Raw genomic sequence first — 19,435 nt, 5'->3', positions numbered from 1 at the left:
CACAACAGTGCCTACCATATGCCTCCATCAAATTATTTGAAGAAACAAGATTAAATATCTAAAACTGTGTTCAGTTTATAACTATTTTACTTACTGCATCAAGGTAAAGCAAGACACTTGCAATAGACTGGAGGAAACTGGGCATCTGATAAACATGGTCATCGACAGTGTCTGTCTGAGTGAGGAACATCTGCTTGCAGCGCTGAATGAGCTCAACATACATGAAGTCAACATCTTTTGCATTTATAACCTTGCAAGGCTTTAGGAAAAGCAAAATGTAAGTCTTTTATCATGCTTAGTCATGTCAAAACAAAGTTACTTAAGGTGTCATTTTAAGCCATGTTATTATAAACTGATAGCAGCAAATTATGTTTACTATATATAAAACATAGTATCTTATAAAGATGCTTCTTACAATAAGCTGTGATCACACTCTAGTTATTCATACACAGAACATTTTTTGATTAACTATGTTCTAGGCACTGTTTAGATAGTGGGTCCCATGTAGTCAATGACCTCAAGAAGTTAGGCAACCCCAGGAAGACAAGACTTAAATAAACGTCCAGAATACACTACTATATCATGCTCCACACTGAGCAAAACCTTTTTTTTGTTTTGTTGCGGTGCTGGGGATTTGAACCCAGGGCCTTGTGCTTGCAAGGCAAGCACTCTACCAACTGAGCTATATCCCCGGCCCTCAGCCTTCTTTTTAAACTCACAAATCTTATAATGCAACTACCTGACTTCCAATTTTTCAAAGCCTTCTTTACACTTCTGAATCTAGTCCAGATTCCTCAAGGATCTGACTGGCTCTTTTTAGAATCCTCTCCCTTTTTTCTTCTCCATCATGTTCTCACTACATCACAAACATCTCTAGCCACAGTGAACAATCTGGAAGTTGATTACAGTGATGCATAAAGTGGAAAATTCCATGTTATCTTACTTCTGAGCCTTCTCATTACTGTTTCTTCTGCCCTAACAATACTTACAGAAGATGATGGACAAATGGAGATGAAGAATAAAAAGAGAGAGCAGATACTGATGGACTGAGTTGTAGGAAAAGAGGCAGAAAGTTATTTATAAAGTAGAAGTTACAGAGATCCACTAAAAGAGAAAAATAGGGTTATTTTTCCTCCCTTGGTGCTAGGAATTGAAACCAAGGACACTTTACCACTGAACTACGTCCCCAGTCCTTCTGAGATACGGTCTCAAAAAGTTGCTGAGACTCACCTTAAATTTGCAAACCTCCTGCCTCAGCCTCCCTAATCCCTGAGATTACAGGAGTTACTATTAATATTCTTAAGAACTTATGTCTCTTTTTTGACAGGAACTTCTCTTTCTAAAACTTTTAGTGAAATCAACTACAATTTTACTTTTTAAGTAAGGGAAAATTCAGCACAGGAGAAAAATACTGGCTTTTGGTCTTCAGACTTTATCAATTCTGTGTCTCCTTTGACAAGTGAATTTCTCTGAGTATCGGTTTCCTCATGCATAAAATAAACCTCAGCTTACAGAAGAGTTATAAGGATCTGAGATAACATGTATTAAAGAACTCTATTACATAGTAAACATTGAAAAAGTTCTTAATCATTAATAAAATAAATGACAATAACATTGTCACAAGTATGAGACACTCTCCTTTAAACACTCAAGTGAAACAAAGAATAAATTAATGAGCCATACTCCCGCAAAGAGTCCATATCCACGGATAGCAATGGATAACTCCTTGTTGTTCGAATCTGTGTTTCTGATGATTCCATAGAATTGTTCCATAAAGTACTGCAACTTACTCTTATGCTTCTCTGCATCTTTTGCCACCATAAAAGAAACCTGTAATTACATGATGTTTACTCTTTAGAAATATTTAATAGCAAAACAAAGGAATCTACACAAATATGAAAAACCTGAAACTGTTTGTATACTGTTTACATATTATTAGAGTTCTAATTACTTTTACTCATAAGACTCTTTGCTTCTATATGCTTATAGTCTCCATTAAGTTCAGAAAAGACAGTCTCTTAAATAATGATATATTGTATGTGAAGTATTCTTCCTAAAGAAATGAACTAAAAGAGGGAAATATAGGAAGTAATTTGTACATATATAAAATACAGGTTTTGATGAAGCAGAGAGTAGTCACTGGAACACATGTCATCCAGAGTGTGAATGAAAACTATCAGGCCTAGTGGCCAGAAAATTCAGGAGTCATAACAAACACGAATTACGACGTACAATCAGAAAGACAAGGAATCTCAATTTTATAAAAAATGAGCTACAAATTATAAAGCTTAAATGAAGTGAGGGAAGGGGAAAGAAAAGTGCTTTGAGAAGCAAATAGATGACAATCTACCAACTAAGCAACAATGGCCTAAATGCAAAAACACAGGTAATAGAAAGAGCTTTCCTAGTTTCAGGACAAAGACTGTCTAAAATAAGATTAGAAAGAATTGAGATAATTAACAAAGGGAAAAAGTATCCACCTTCCATCACCAACCTACCAATACAATCCCTAATTCTACCCACAGCCATCAGGTCTCAGCATTTGTCCTTCTCAGGTCTTTATTCTCCATTCATTTTAGAAGAATGGAGTATCACAGACATAATGCTTCAAAATTTCCTTTCACAAAACATACCATGAACATGTTTCTCAAGAACTAAATAAGTCTTAATTTCAAAAGTTTTTCATTTCCTGAATTTATTGTAATATTTAACCATTTAAAGAGTTACTAATTTTTTATCATTGCATTTTTAGCAAATGTCCTTTCATTGCATTTTTAGTCAATTATTTTCTGCCTGTTACAGCAAAGATTTGAAAATATTTACCAAGACAGGATAGAATAAAATATTATGGCATATAAAACAATGCTCTATTATACTATCATTAAAATTAATCATGCAAATCTCAGTGTGCTATCAGAACATACTACAGTGAAAAATCTTAAGATTGCAAAATTATGAATAATACTATTCCTTTATGTCATAAAGAGGAAAAGAGAGGGGAAAGGGAAAAGGAGGGAGGAAGACAAAATAAGAATGGAGTCACCAAAATGGTGATCTTTTTTTGTTGGTAGTGGGATTTTGGAAGATTTGCACATTATTCTTGGAACTCTGTGTCTTTTTTTTTTTTTTTTTTTTTTTTTTTTTGTGCAACTAACCTGCAAGAGTTTTCATAAGAAATTTATATAAAGCTATTAAATGAAAAAAGAAAAATTTCTCCCCCACAGAAATTAAATTTAAAGATGCACCTATAATAGCAAGAATAATAATGGAAAATAAGATAGCATGAAGCTAGAGTAATCAAGATAGTGATGTGCTGATTTAAGGACAAACATAAAAATGAATGGAACAAACTAGAGAGTCCAGAAATAAGTCCACACATATATGGTCAATTGATTTTTGTGTGTGTGTTACCGGGGATTCAACTCAGGGTTCTTTACCAATGAACTGCATCCCAGTCCTTTTTACTTATTTTGAGACAGTCTTGCTAAGTTACTCAGGCTGATCTGGAACTTATGATCCTCTCTTACCTCTACCACTCTAAGTAGCTAGGATTACAGGTGTATACCATACTGCACCTACCTTGGTCAATTAATTTTTGACTGAGGTGTCAGGGTAAGCCAATGGGAGAAATTAGTCTTTTACATAACTGGTGCTGGAACCAACAAATGTGGGGAAAAATCAACATCAGCCTTTATTTTATACCATATGCAAAAATATTTCAAATGGATTATAAACCTAAATGCAAACAATAAAACTACAGATTTATTACAAAACTTCCTAAAGAAAATAGAGGAGAAAATCCTTCTTAAATGGGACACAGGAGGTGGGCACAGTGGAGAACACTTGTATCTCAGGGACTCAGAAGGATAAGATAGGAGGATCTCAAGTTCGAGGTCACTCTTGGCAACTTAGTGAGATCCTGTCTCAAAATAAAATAAGAAGGGATGGAGATGTGGTATAGGATTAAGCATCCCTTGGTTTAATTCCCCATACAAAAAAAAAAAAAAAAAAAGGTAGCTAATAAGCACAGGAAAAAAAGGGTCAACATCAACAGTCACCACAGAAATCCAAAATAAAACTTCAATAACATTATGTACCCATTAGAAATAACTAAAATTAAACTGACAATACCAGTATGGCTGAGTACATGGGATAACTAGAACTTTTGTGCATTACTGGCAGGAATATAAAATGGTGCAACCACTCTGGAAAAGAGTTTGATAGTTTCCTATAAAGTTTAACATATACCTATCATGTGAATCAGCAATGCCACTTGTAAGTTTTTACTTAAGAGAAATGTTAACTGGGCAGAGTGGTACACACCTGTAATCCTAATGGTTTGGGAGGCTGAGATAGGAGAGTTGCAAGTTTGAGACCAGCCTCAGCAACTTAGTGAGGACCTAAGCAAATTACTGAGACCGTATCTCAAAATAAAAAATAAAATACAAATTTGAAAAAGGGCTGGGTATGTGGCTTAGTGGTCAAACTCCCCTGGGTTAAATCTCCAGTACCTCCCTGCCCCCCCAAAAAAAGAGAGAGAGAGATGGAGAAATGTTAAACACTCGGGTACAAATGGCCTTTGCTGTTTTATTCACAATAACCCAAAATCAGAAACAACCAAATGCCTATGAATAAACAACTTTATACCCACACACTAGAAGACTATGCAACAATAAAAATGAACTGAAACATGCTACAATATGGTTAAATTAAACTCTCAAAAACATTGACAGAGATGGGGTGCTGTAGTGCCTGGCTGTAATCCCAGGGGCTCAAGAGGCTGAGGCAGGAGAATCACAAGTTCAAAGCCAGTCTCAGCAAAAGCAAGGCACTAAGCAACTCACTGAGACCCTGTCTCTAAATAAAATACAAAATAGGGCCAGGATGTGGTTCAATGGCCAAATGCCCCTGAGTTCAATCCTCAGTACCCGACCCCCACCCCCCAAAAAAAACACTGACCAAGCAAATCAAGTTAACTGTGAAAGAACAGACACTATAAAACTTATGTAAAATTCTACAAAAGGCAAAACAAATCTTTGGTGTCAGAAAGCACTAGCTGCCTACAGCTTGGGAATGGGGATAAAATGCAGAGGTTCAAGGGAACTTTCTAAGTGTTATGGTTTAGCTATGAGGTGTCCCCCAAAAGTTCATTTGGGAAACAATGCAAGAAAGTTAAGAGGTGAAATGACTGGGTTATGAAAGCTTTAACCTAATCAGTGTGTTAATCCATTGATAGGGATTAACTGGGTGGTAACTGTAGACAGGTAGGATGTGACTGAAGAGGTGGATCACTGGAGGCCTGTCCTTGGGATTTATTTTGTCTGCGGTAAGAGCAGAGCTCTCTTTTGCTGCCTGAAGGTCATATCCTCAGCCACTTTCATCTACCACTCTCTTTTGCAGTGATGCCTGATTTCCGGACCAGAGCACTGGAGTTGATTGTCTATGGACTGAGATATCTGAAACCATAGCACCAAATAAACTTTAACTCCTCTAAAATTGTTCTTATCAGGTCTTTTGTTCACAGCAACAAAAAAGCTGACCAAAACACTAAGTGACTGGAAATATTTGGTCTTGAACAAATTAGAGGTTACAGAGTACATATATTTATCAATTACAACTATAAACTTAACATACATGCTGCTGCTGTATATAAATTACACCTCAATAATGACTTGTCAGTTCATGCATGTGGACATGCTAGGCAAACATGCTACAACTGAGCTACACCCCCATCCCAACATTGACTTTTTAAATAATAGTTGCTAGAGTCTGAATTTCTCAGCAGCCAAAGCAAAGAGAAGATTTTATATGCCTCAATATCCATGAGAAAAACAAACCAAATATTCAGAGGAGCAAAGTTTTCCCTAGTAATGAGGTGTAAGAAATTTCTGTCCACTAGTCTTCATAAAAGGGATGCTATAAGCAACAGGAAGCTTAAAATAAATTTACTCAGAAATATCATATGACTGTCTAATAATATCATGAAAACCAGTGACATAATGCAAAGGGTATCTTGGATACGTTTGTTTTTTTTTTAATGCATAAAAGAACAGGACTTTATGATGTTCTAACCAAATACAAGGATAAAATTTATAATATTCAGATTATAAAGCAAAGAATTTAACCTTGCCTAGAAAGAAGTCTGATCTTTGCCTTGACTTGTGGGAGATAATCGCCAAACCCTTACAATGTCATACCTGGTAGGAATGTCTTTCTTTATCTGGGGGCCTCAAGTCACAATGGATGAATTAACAACATGATCTAGAGGCTGGTCAAATGCCACAGTAATAATGTGACTTAGGGTGGGGGCTTTGGGTCATATGTTACCTGTGATCTAGAAACTGAGATCAACTACATGGGCAATCAATCAATTCTTTATGCAAACATGATGCAATAAAAACTGTGAACACTGAAGTTCAGATGAGCATCACAGTTGATACTCCATGTGATTTGTGTACATATCAGTGTCAGGAAAGTAACAATGTACTGACTCCACAGGAAGAGGACAACTAGAAGCTCCACACCTGGTACTTTCTTGGTCTCTGAACTGTTCGTCTTCCTTCAGCTGATTTTAAATTCTGCCCTTTAGCTGTAATAAGCCATTACTGTGAACTTAAAAGCTTTGAGTTCTATGAGCCCTTTTAGCAAATTATCAATCTTTTTTTTTTTTTTTGTACCAGGCATTGAACCCAGGGGTGTTCAACTACTGATCCACATAGCCACATCTGTAGCCCATTTTCTTATATTGAGACAGGGTCTCTCGAAATTGCTTAGGGCCTTACTAAGTTCCTGAGGCTAGCTCCGAATTTGTAATCCTCCTGCCTCAGCCTTCCGAGCCACTGGGATTACAGGTGTGTACTCCCATGCCCAGTGCAAATTATCATATTTGAAGGTAGTTTTGGAAATGCCAAACTTGCAACAGAAGTCAGCTGTAAGGACAGCACTGAGAGGACTGTTCCCTAACTTCTTAGTTTTCTAAACTCTAACATTTTCAAAAATTACACAGTATTAGGAGAATAAATATCTTCAGTGGAACTAAATAGCACCTATTCAATTTAAGTTTTTATTAAGAATTGGAGCAAAAATCTGAAATTAAATTCTCTAGCAAAGATCTGCAATGAACATGTTCTGTGAAGCTCATTAAAGGCTAACAGGCCAGCCAAAGGAGAGTTAATAGTCAACCCTGAAGGCTCACTCCCCACCTACCCTCTACTAGGGCATGCAGATATTATTAGGGAGCATGGATTCAGGGATGCTGCCAGGTGTAATCCCTTCAGACTCCTAGGAAAGTCCGGACATACTTATTCATCTTAGTAACAACATAGGAAATTCTCTCTCTCAAGAGTCAATGTTTACTGAGATCCACACATATTTATGTGAGCCAAAATAATAATAATAAAATAAACTTTCATTTTCTGTAACAAATAAGATAAGCCAATTAATTAGAACAGGCATTTTTATGAGGAGAACCAGGAAAGGCTACAACCTTAATATCAAGAATAACTTTGAGTCAGGCATGGTGGCACGTGCATGTAATCCCAGTAGCTCAGGAGGCTGAGGCAAAAGGATCCAGAGTTCCTCAGCAAAAGTGAGGCAGTAAGCAACTCAGTGAGACCCTGTCCCTAAATAAAATACAAAATAATGCTGGGGATATGGCTCAGTGGTCAAGTGCACCTGAATTCAATCCCTGGTACCAAAAAATAAAAAAATAACTTTGAGACAGACAAGTTTGATGGGCAGGTTGAGAACAGCAAAGGAACACTAAGTAGAGAGGGACAGCAGGAAGCACTAGGGGTCCAGAGCACACTTATTTCAGTTTTGTGGGAATTGGGCCACACCCAGACAAAGGACAGCAGCTCTTTCTCTCTCCTCTCCCTCCTGCATATTAAGCCATGGATCTCAAACCAATAACATCTATACAGAGTTCACACAGGTTTTTATAAACTAGTCTGTGAATTTACTATCATTTATTCATTTTTAACAGTTCTCCAAACAAAATTTTGTGACTCCAGTATCTTTCAACAGATCCAACCTAACAGCCTGGCTCCTTAATACCTAGCCTAAACTACAGGAATTCCAGATGCCTCTGGATGCTCACGACAAACTTGACATCACTGATCAGAACCACAATCACAACACTTTCCCCTTAGCCACCCGAGATCTGCCAAATGAAATTCTGCAACCACCTCCTATCCAGATGGAAAACCCAATGGGACAAAGGTGCTTTCCCTATCCTGCAGTAATCTCTCACACGAACATCCATCTTCTCACAGCAGCTAACCCTCACCTCCTGAGAGATGGGGTCCTTGGCCCCCCACCCTCCAGTTTGAGCAGCCCTAACCTCCCAAGACTTTCCTCTGACCCACTCTGACACATCTTAGCTCCATTAGACTTGGCTCAATGTTGGCTCTCTGTCCTGATCAAAATTGGTATTTTACTAGCTCTCTTGGTTCAGCTGCCAGTTATGAGACTGCTCTAAACATTACAGATGCTAATGGATTGACTTATATTTTTCAAATTTATACATACAAGATTTGAATTTAATTCTTTTGTGAAAAAAAAATTTAATACGAAAGTTGAATTTTTAGTACCTGTTTCAAAAAGGATTCCAGGGCTGAATATGCAGCTTTCTTCAATTCTACGTTCATATGGCTACACCACTTTGATAGTACTTCAAATAAAGAAATGTAGTTTTCCAGAAGGCAGGTACTAAATTGAGATGCATGCAAAGTAAATAAGCGTAGTCCAGCTGCAAAAGGAAAACCCATTATATTTTAAATAGGACAACTTAAGCCAGAACAGAGCAAACAACTAAGAAAGTTTCAGGTATTTTTCAAAGTTAAAACTGTGTTCATGAAGATTTAGTACATTTTACTAAATCAGGATTTATTTAAACAAAGCCAGAATCAAACAGCATGGATTCTCTAAAAGACACCCTAAGATAAATATATACTAAAATCACATATCTGAGCATAACCATCTCATCCCAGGTTTGTGTAATAAAAACTAAACTCCCAGAACCTTCCTATAATAATTATAATATGAAACATCACATATGTTATAGCACTCATTTTCATTTAGTTTAAGTAAAAACTTACTCAAGATATTCACTAAGTAATGTAAAATACCACACCTTATTAATTATAGACTCTTACCCAAGGGGACAGCATATCTCTTCAGATCAATCTAATTCAGAAAAAAAAAAAAAAATTCACCATCAATATATGAACTTCTCAACCATAAAAGAATGAAGAGCAATAGTCATCCTACCTGAGGACAAATTGCTTTTAGTGCAAAATCAAAAATCTCCCTTGAAGTCTTCGGATCTGGGGAAATAACAAAAAAAAAAAAAAAAAAAAAAAAGCCTATTACAAATCATTACAGTATTACCTGATGTACTTTACCAATAACTTTGCAAATTAATAGGTTTGCTTTAGACAGGCTGATATCTGCATTAACCCCAAGTCTCTTATGAATTCAGGAGCAATCCCTTCCAACACTGGATCTGGCTAGAGATGAAACTTATTACCGTTACACAGTTATTACTAGAGGAAAGTAGAAAAAAAATCTGGAACAAGAAAGACGTGTTTAAAATCCAACTCATCTAACAGAATGCCTGTTAGATAATCTCTCAGAGTCTCAGGGATATTTATACCCTCTTTTTAGGGTTGCCTCAAGAATTAAATAAAGTAACTCATTTCAGGCCAAACACATTTCCCCCCAATTCCCCCAGGTTATTTACTCCATACATAATACATGCCAAATTATTATGTGAATTACAAATGTGAATAAAATATGACCTTTGACCTTAATACAATTATGATCTAAAAGGCAAGACAGAATAGGCATAAAACTATAATGTAAGGTTCTTATTCTTGCCTGAATGACATTCAGTTATTTGTATTTGTCTTGCACCAAATTATGCACTGAGGCTCTACAGTAGTTGTGGTTCATTCATCACTGATTTCTCCACCCTAATAGCTGCAAAAACAGAAAACCCTTTGCTTCGAAGCAAAGACCTCATGTCTTTCAAATGAAGACGGCTCAGAGGATTATGTGATAGGAGCTAGAAGGAGAATGGGGTCAGAGAGGCCTTAACAAAGAAAAACAACTTGTTTTTAGAATGCCCTAAGAGAGACACTAAAAAAACTACTCTGGAATTGAAAACAATTGTGCATATTCAAGAAAGGCTAGACAGACACTTGAAATAGGACTGAAAGAATAGGTATTAGCTAGCAAAAAAAAGTTATTCAAACAGAAAGTAACAGTGTAAACTCAGTATGCAGACACAAAGACACATTTCATGTAGCATGTTGTCTGGATTTACCCATATTACAGCCTCTATCAAATTTTCCTTCCTTTTTAAGTCTGAATAAGCACTGTGTTAACACAGGAATATTCAGAGGTTAAATCATTAGAACATGAGTTATAACCTCATCAGTTCATACTAGTTGAAAGGACTAACTGGGTGGGAGGAGGTGGGTCACTGGGAGCATGCACTGGAGTAGTTCATCTTCCCTGAAACTCCTTCTCCTCTCTCTTTCCTGGCCACCGTGATTGGAGTAGCTTCCCTCTGCCATGCCCTTCTGCCATGATGTTCTGTCTCACCTTAGGCCCAGTCAACCATGGTCTAATTCATGAGCCAAAATAAACTTTCTGGCCTCTAAATTCTTGTCAAGTCACAACAATACAAAGTGGACTAATATAACTTGACACAGTGGGAGCAACACAACAAAGGAAAGACAGGAGAAGACAAATGAAGGGATATCACACAGGTTGCTCCAATAGTCTTTCTTGCTAAGAAGTAATAGTAAGGGTTGAGTAGAGCTGGGCACAGTGGTGCACACCTGTAATCCCAGGGACTCAGGAAGCTGCAGCAGGATTACACTTTCAAGGCCAGCCCAGGCAACTTACTGAGACCCTGTCTCAAAAAAGATAGGTTTGGAGATGTAGCTCAGTGGTAAAGTGAAACAGGTTCAATATCACAAAAAACAAAACAAAACAAAACAAAAAAGTAGGTTTGAGTAGAAGAAATATTAGGATGAAACATGAAATTATTCTTTTTTTGTGGGGAGGGGTACTGGAGATGGGGCATTGGGTCACTGAGTCACATCCCCAGCCCTATTTTGTATTTTATTTAGAGACAGGGTCTCACTGAGTTGCTTAGTGTCTTGCTAATCTGCTGTGGCTGGCTTTGAACTTGTGATCCTCCTGCCTCAGCCTCCTGAGTTGCTGGGATTACAGTCGTGCACCACCATGCCTAGCTTGAAATTTTTCTTTTTTAGGGATTAAAAATTATACTTCAGCAATTTTGTATGTTTCAACCTGAAGGAAGCAAAACACACAGAAGTACAAAAAGTACAAAAAGAAGTACAAAAACTTGAACTTACGTGCAAGGAAGAGCAAATAGTTTTAAAGGCAAAATTTTTTACCCTAAAAGACTTTTTTTTAAATTTTTATTTTATTTGTTCTAATTAGTTGTACATGACAGTAGAATGCATTTATATATTTTGATAGATCATACATGGAGTATAATCTCCCATTCTTCTGATTATACATATTGAAGAATCACATGGGTCATGCAGTCATACATGCACATGAGGTAATAATGTCTGTTTCAGTCTACTATTATTCTCTCCCCCATACTCTTTTCCCTCCCTTCACTCACCTCTACCTAATATAAAGTGACTTTATTCTTCCCTCTACTCCCGTTACTGTGAATAAGAAACTAAGAAAATGAAATTTCATAAGTTTATAATGGTATCAGTTAGATTATCTTCTAAACCTTTAGTTTTGAATTACTCCAAAAGAACACAGCTATGAAGAAAAGTGTATTTAAGAGAACTTAAAATCATAGGAAAAGAACTGCATCTAAAAATTACAAAATATTAATGAAAGAAATCAAAGACCTAAAAATATGGGGGAGATATACTGTTTATGGATTGGAAAACTCAGCATAGTGAAGGTAAGGTGTTAATTTTCCTAAATAGATACAGAGGTTCAACACAATGCTTATCAAAACAGCATCAAGGGTTTTATTTTGTTTACTTTTTATTTTTGTAGACACAAGCTTATTCTAACTCATAATGGAAAAGCTCAGGTTCTATGATACTAAATTATTTTGCAAAAGACGAATAAAATGAGAGGATATACTCAACTTGACATAAAAAGGCTTACTGTATAGCTATAGTCAAAAAGACAGTTTACTACTGGCAAGGGGGACAGTCAAATACATCAGATCAAAGAACTCAGAAACAGGTATGCTCACCTGATTTTTTGATTTCATATATATGACACCGAAAGCATAAGCAGAATAAAATAACCAAAATAAAGAACTTTTGTGCATCAAAGACAACAATCAGTAGTGAAAAGGCAATCGATGGGAGAAAATATTAGAAAATCACTTCTAAGAAATTGATATCCAAACTATGTGAGTAACTCCTATGACTTAATAACAAAAAGTCAAACAACCTGATTAACCTAAAAGATGGGCAAAGGATCTGAACAGACATTTCTCCAAAGACAGAGAAATAGCTGGGCAGGTAGCTCACACCTGTAATCCCAGCAACTTGGAAGGCTGATAGGAGGATTTAGCTTGAGACCAGTCTCAGCAGTGTAACAAGACCCTAAGCAACTTAGCAAGACTCTGTCTCAAAATAAAGGACTGGGGATATGGCTCAGTGGTTAAGCACCCCCTGGATTCAATCTCCACAATCCCCACTACCAGGAAGAAAAAAAAAAGTCCCAAAGATACGGAAATGGCCAATAAGCCTCCCCCACCACACACACACACACAAAGGCTCAACATTAAAGAAGTGCAAATCCAAACTACAATGAGATACTACTTCACATTTGTTAGAATGGTTACTACCAAAATAACCCTTGTGCACTGATAGTGGGAATGAAAAATAGTTTAGCTGCTACGAAAAACTATATAGCACTTCATCAAAAAATTTAAAATGTTACCATATCATCCAGCAAATACACTTCTGGGTAATCCAAAAGAACTGAAAGCAGGGATTCTCACAGGTATTTGTATACCAATATTCATAGCAGTACTATTGATAATAATCAAAAGCAGAAGCAAAGTAAGTAATAATGGATGAATGGGTAAATAAAATGTGGTATATTCACACAATGAAATATTATCTAATCTTAAAAAGGAGAAAAATTATGACACATGCTAACATGGATGATTATGTTAAATGAAATACATGCAAAAAGTTACATCCTATGAATTCATCTGTATAACAGATGAAATAACAGAACTACTGAATAACCAGACAGAATAAGGGTTATTGGGACAAATGGCTATGGGCTATAAAAGAGTAGCTCAATGGAACCTTGTGATGATCTGCCTTGTTTAGTGGTTCATACACAAACCAACACATGTGAGACATCTGTATAGGACTAAATACACACACACTAGTAAGTGCATGTATAACTGAGATGTGCTGCAGATCAGGGGATGGCATCAATGTTAATATCGTAGTGTTCTATTGTACTATATTTAAGAAAGATGCCATCTTCAGGGAAAATGGGAATGTGTTATGAATCTCTGGATTATAGGTCACAACTGCATGTGATTTCACAATCAGAAAGTTCAGAAAAATAAACTAGTGGTTTTTGTTATAGACTTATAGTTTTTCAATATAGAAAGAAAATCAAGCAAAGCCCTGAAATACCTTCTTCCATAGACTTAGTAAAGTTACACAGAAGTGAGGACAGTCCCTTCAGACAGCCAGCCAGGACAGGTAGTTTGGGCTCTCTTACTGCAGATGTCATCTAAAAACAAGATTTAGGAAGATATAACTGAGTGAGGAGAAAAAAAAAAAATCCAACCAAGTCTAGGAAAGCAGAATATCATAAAGTGTATCATACCTGGGTCTTAAGCTCACCCAGAAAAGCCCGGAATAGGTTATCTGAATGATTAATCATCTCACTAGGATGAACTTCTCCTAATACTCCTAGGAGCTCATACACTTTTTCTAAAACTGAAAAATAAAATTTAGATAAATGAATCCCTAAAGGTACACTTAACTAAGTTAACAAAAATACATGAATAAGGAAATAAGAGGATGTCGAGTTCAAAAGTAATTTTATAAAAAATTCAGAATAACTTTGCATACTAGAATCTTTCCCAAGTTTTATGCAAATCTATTATTAAAAACAAAACTACATTTGACATATACTGAGTTTTCTGTTTAAAGGAATCATTTATAAAGATTAACATTTTCATAAAGGGAAACCTTCACACATTGTTTCCATTTTGGTTTTCTTTTCAGCAAAAAGTATTCATTTGTAAAATGTAATACATTGATAAAGGTGTCCTAAGTCTTATACTAATGGTCAGTTAATTTTAATTTTTTGGAATATTTGAAAATAACATTTAAAGGCATCTCACCTGTGTCTGGTATTTTTGCTTTTGATGCAAGTTCTCCATAGAATTTATTAAATAATTCTCCAACTTTAAATTCATCCATAAGACTAGAACTTCTCAAAGTCTGAAGTAACTAAAAGAATATAAATTGGCATTTTTTAAAGAGGAAGATACAGAAAAGGCTTCCTCTACCTCAATATGTCTGCACATAGCTAAACTTCAGAATCCTGTGTCTCTATGGAAATTATGCCAGGTCTCTTACATCAACCCAGATGAATGGTGAAGCAGGGTTTGAGGTGGGTGTAGGAAAGCAGAAGGATGGTCTAGACCTAATTTTACTTTCCCCAAAAACCCATAACATGACTAGAACCACTCCCTCAGATGCATACAATACTAAACCGAACAGGCCCAAAGAAATTCTAAAACAGGGGTACAAAAAAGGAGAGAGAAGTACACATGAAAGTGAGGTCCAAGGACCACTGAAACATGACATTCCTATTCTCACTGTTAAAGCTTCAGGAAAAAACTCAAGAGAGATAAGGTGATCTTGACAATTCCCAACAGCATTAGATTTCACCAAAGATAACAAATGAAAGGACAAAAAAAATTCCTTTGTTATTTTAATTTTTCATCACTTTCACAACTCAAAATTCTTCTTTCACTACTTAGAAGAGTCTGAGAACAAAATACCAGGGTATTTTCAGGTGATAGATGTGAAGTGTGCATCTTATCCATGCACTGATATGATTCAACCCCATCCTCCCCAAAACTCTCACCCAAAACAAAATTCAAAACTCCCAATTTTGTTTTATAAGTTATTATTTACGTTTAACATGAAATACTTGTACTTAGAAATTTAAAAAATTACCTTAATGAGAAGATCTAGGGCTGGAATTTTACATTTAGCAGCTCTATCTTTTGTATAAACACTGGTACAAGTACTCTAGGTTTTAAAAGGAAACATACCAAAATCATCACTAAGATGAAAGCAGTAACACTTATTGATAGCTAAAACTATATCCCTGAGGAGTGATATGATGCCATTATAAAATGTATAACATAATAAAATTTAGTGTTTTATTGTTGAAAGTACAGTATTAAAGTATATAAGTGTTTAGATTAAAAATCACTGAAAACATTGATGCAACATGTTGTGGTGATATCAATAACAATTTTAAAACACAAAGTCAATGGATATCTCAGTAGGATTTTACAACATCAGGTCATTTCTTCTCACATAAGTCTCATAGTACTTGTTATCAAATGTCAAGAAAGCAAGCATAAAAAGGCCACTAAGGAAAAGTCAGTGTGATGAAAACAACAGATGCTCTTGAATCAGATGAGCTGGCTCCAAAAGATGGGTGAGTTTCTTAACTTTTAAGTCTCATTAGTTAAGTTAGAGAAATTAATACCTCAGGCTGTGGGTATAGATCAGTCATACAGCATATGCTTAACATGCATGAGACCCCAGGTTTAATCCCAGCACACACACACATTTAAAAAATAAAAAAATCCAACCAAGATAGACTGGAAATCCAAAGGGAATTAAAAAAGAACACACAAACACACAAAATCTACTTTAAAAAGACCAATAATTGGTAGAATGAATATTTTGTGTTTTAGCTAATTATAATTTTCAAAATATAACTGCCATTCAGTGTCTGTGGGTGACACTCAAGCCCCTTACATAAATCGCATACTTTTTCATATGATTACTATGAGTCATCACTGGACTACTAATACAGTGTAAATGCTGTCGATGATTGTTATATTGTACTATTCAGGGAATAACCACAAGAAAATTAGTCTGTACATATTCAGTAGAAATGTCTTTTTTTTTTTTTTAAATATTTTCAATCAGCAGGTAGTAAATATATGGCTGATTCAACTAACCATATCTTCCTATTGAACACATATTTCTTCTTTTTCGTTTTTATTTTTAATTTTTATTTGTTCATTTTAGATAAACATGACAGTAGACAGTATTTTGACATATTATACATATATGGAGTATAACTTCCCATTCTTGTGGTTGTACATGACATTATACATACATGGAGTATAACTTCCTATTCTTGTGGTTACGTGATCATGTATTCACATATGAACCTATGTCCAATTCATTCAACTGCCTATATTTCTTCAACTCTTAACACACCAAAACTAAAAGCAAATTCTGTAGGGCCAACAAAAATAATTTACCTTGAGATGTGAAAATTGTTGAAAGTATAAGAAAAGCTGAGAAAGAATGACCTAATTTATGTTTGCTAGTTCCATAGTAAATTATGAAGAAACCTGGGAGAGGCGTGTTCAAGAAGCATGAGAGGAATGAGAGTGTCAAACTTTCCAGATAAGACTGTAGTCAAAGAAAACTCATGAACTACAGGAAATATGGATTCGACCCAATGAGAGGAATCTTTAGAATTATCTGTTAAAAATGTTTTGGAATTTTCCCACAGTTTTAAAAATCCAAATTATTATGACTTTTTGTAAGCATTATTATTTATCCCATGGGCAAAAAATTATCAAGATAAGTAGCAAAAAAATTATCAAAGTAGTTCTTTTGACAAGGGTCTTAGCTTACTTATTAAGCCTAAAACAATGAAGAGCCCACTTCGTTTCTAACCTAATCAGGCAAAGGCAGTATACTCTCCAATAAGAAAGACATAAACAAAACAAATATCCAGGTTCCTTACATGATAACTAAAAATAGATATTGACATGTAGTAAGGTATGTTTTTTCCTCCTTACCTTAATATCAAGAGAATAAGGAATGATCTTCTGGCCGATTTTTTCTAAGAAAATATATAAAAATTTTAGGGCTTCTTCTCTACAATCACGAAACTATAATAAAAGAAATAAATATTATAAATATGGTTAAGAATAAGAACAAGAAAAAACAAAAACAGAAAGAGCAAAATTAAAGTTTTTACTTACTTCATCAATGTTAAGTGATTTCCGAACAAATACAAGCAAACCAAAATCTCTGGAAAAAACTAAGGAAGTCTGCAATGCTGGACAAACAAACAAAAAGTTAAGAGGGTTGCCAAGCATTTCATAAACCATCCTAAAAAAGCTGGAGGGTTTCCAAGGAGATCTTTTAAATAAGAAAACACTAACCTAAGGCTGCTATATTGGAACAAAGAAAAGAGAAAATTCTGGATGATGTTCCACAGGGATGCAGTAGGGTAACAAGCACTCCCCCAAGATGCCCATACCCTAATCTGTGGTATCACATCTCTGAATATTAATTTTACACAGTAAAGGAAATCAACATTGCATATGAAATTAAGGCTGCTATTCAGCCTTAATCCAGGATTTCACCCCAGATTATCCACTAAGACCAATGTAATCACATGGGCCCTTAAAAGTAGGGGAGAGATGTGGATGTGGCTCAGTAGTACTTGCCTATCATGCATGATGCCCTGGATTTGATCCACAGCATCACAAAAAAAAAAAAAGAAAAAGAAAAAGAAAGATAAGAAAAAAACAGTGAGAGGAAAAGTAGACCAGAGATGAGAAGACAGGAAAGCAAAAGAGGTATCAAACCTCTCCTGAGAGGTACTTGACATACTGTTGCTGGTTTTGAAGATGGACAAAGGGACTGTGATCCAAGAACACTGGGCACCTTTTAGAAGCAAACAACACCAGCAAAGAAACAGGGACCTTATTCTACAACCTCAATGAATAAGATAAAGGACTCTCCCTAGAGCCTTCAGAAAATAAAGTAGCCCTGATACATTGGTTCTTTATAACTTAGTGAGACCTGTATCAGTTTTCTCACTATTAATAAATCAGTGTCACTTTATATTATCACTTAGAATGTGGTATTTGCTACAGCAGCAATAGGAAACTACTCCTCTAAAAACTCTCAAGTAAAAGGACATATATTGCATATTTACGGTAAACTTGAAATCACTTTTAGACATGAGTTACTAAACAAAAATGAACTCTAACCTTGAACACATGACTACGGAAAGCAATTACATAATGTCATTAATTTTATTATATTTCCCCATTACTAATACATCCTTAACAATGCAAAGACACTACATAGTATCTTGTTTAAAGTGTGGTTTGGATTTTTACACTGTACTCAGTACTGACCTCTTAGAAAGATCTCATCTAGCTCTTATTAGGGCACACCATGCAGATGAGGTCTATGTACTTGTGTTTTAAAACAGGAATACAATTTCGGCCAAATTACCTTGTTATACTGTAAGCATTCACAAACAGTTAACAAGTTATCTGCAATTACAACGCACCAATTTAAAATGTGGGGAAAAAAACAAACAGGAATACGTATGTTTTCATGCAACAGCATGTCTAAATTGAAAAATGCTGAAAAGCAGCACTTCTACTACAAAGGAAAAAAAATCATCCAGGCATTGCCAAAAGTTTAAAAACATGACTTTTCAATTATATTTCTTTTCTTTTTTGGGGGAGGGGGGTGCTGGGGATCGAACCCAGGGCCTTGTGCTTACAATGTAAGCACTCTACCGACTGAGCTATCTCCCCAGCCCCTCAATTATATTTCTGCAAGTCTTCAAAGCAGGGACAATAAATATAAGGCTTTGGAAAGATACTAGTGGATTTAGATGAGGCTAAGGTGAAGGGAAATATTTTCTCTTGTCCTCCACGCCCACTAGATATAGCAATGACCGCCAAATTTGGAGTCATTTTCACCAATTTAGATTTCCTTCTGATGCTGGGGGGGAAAAAGTATGAGATATCGCTTTTCATACACATTCACAGAAGTTAGGGAGACTTCACAATTGCGTTAACTAAACCCACGGGGAGAGAGGCTGGGCTGTCGGGCTCCACCACCACTCTGAAAGCCTGGAGAACCCCGGACATCCGCCCCAAACTGTACGCACCCAGAACCGCAGGGCTGGTGCTCAGCACGCACTCCTGCCCCAAGCTGCGCATCAACTGATAACTGGTCAACGCAGCGCTACAGTGGTCCACAGCGGACAAGGACTCCTGTAGCTGAAGCAGGTATCCCTGCAAAACTGTCCCAGAGTCCGCCATGACGATGACGCAAAGACCCGCGCT

At 36.0% G+C, this 19,435-nt stretch overlaps 1 protein-coding gene across 5 annotated transcripts in view; it reads right to left on the bottom strand.

Moving 5' to 3' along the window:
• The window catches only part of Prkdc (protein kinase, DNA-activated, catalytic subunit), a 176,274-nt gene extending 156,863 nt beyond the window's left edge, over positions 1-19,411 (bottom strand). For all 5 annotated transcript variants that reach the window (XR_007107939.1, XM_047547399.1, XM_047547401.1 and 2 more), the window contains exons 1-12: positions 19,258-19,411; positions 17,318-17,394; positions 17,132-17,224; positions 15,249-15,323; positions 14,405-14,513; positions 13,882-13,994; positions 13,686-13,785; positions 9,271-9,326; positions 9,156-9,186; positions 8,592-8,749; positions 1,684-1,830; positions 95-259 (exon numbers count right to left, since the gene is read on the bottom strand). Coding sequence is in view for 4 of the 5 variants with exons in the window: in XM_047547399.1 (XP_047403355.1) it covers positions 95-259; positions 1,684-1,830; positions 8,592-8,749; positions 9,156-9,186; positions 9,271-9,326; positions 13,686-13,785; positions 13,882-13,994; positions 14,405-14,513; positions 15,249-15,323; positions 17,132-17,224; positions 17,318-17,394; positions 19,258-19,411 (1,278 nt within the window). In the remaining variant the exon portion in view is untranslated. The remainder of the gene's footprint in view (positions 1-94; positions 260-1,683; positions 1,831-8,591; positions 8,750-9,155; positions 9,187-9,270; positions 9,327-13,685; positions 13,786-13,881; positions 13,995-14,404; positions 14,514-15,248; positions 15,324-17,131; positions 17,225-17,317; positions 17,395-19,257) is intronic.
• Between the last annotated feature and the right edge of the window lie 24 nt (positions 19,412-19,435).

This window comes from Sciurus carolinensis, chromosome 1 (genome assembly GCF_902686445.1).
Source record: "Sciurus carolinensis chromosome 1, mSciCar1.2, whole genome shotgun sequence".
NCBI classification, from domain to species: Eukaryota; Metazoa; Chordata; class Mammalia; order Rodentia; family Sciuridae; genus Sciurus; species Sciurus carolinensis.
The sequence above is the reverse complement of the archived record's forward strand: the minus strand, read 5'-3'. Positions and strand labels throughout refer to the sequence as shown.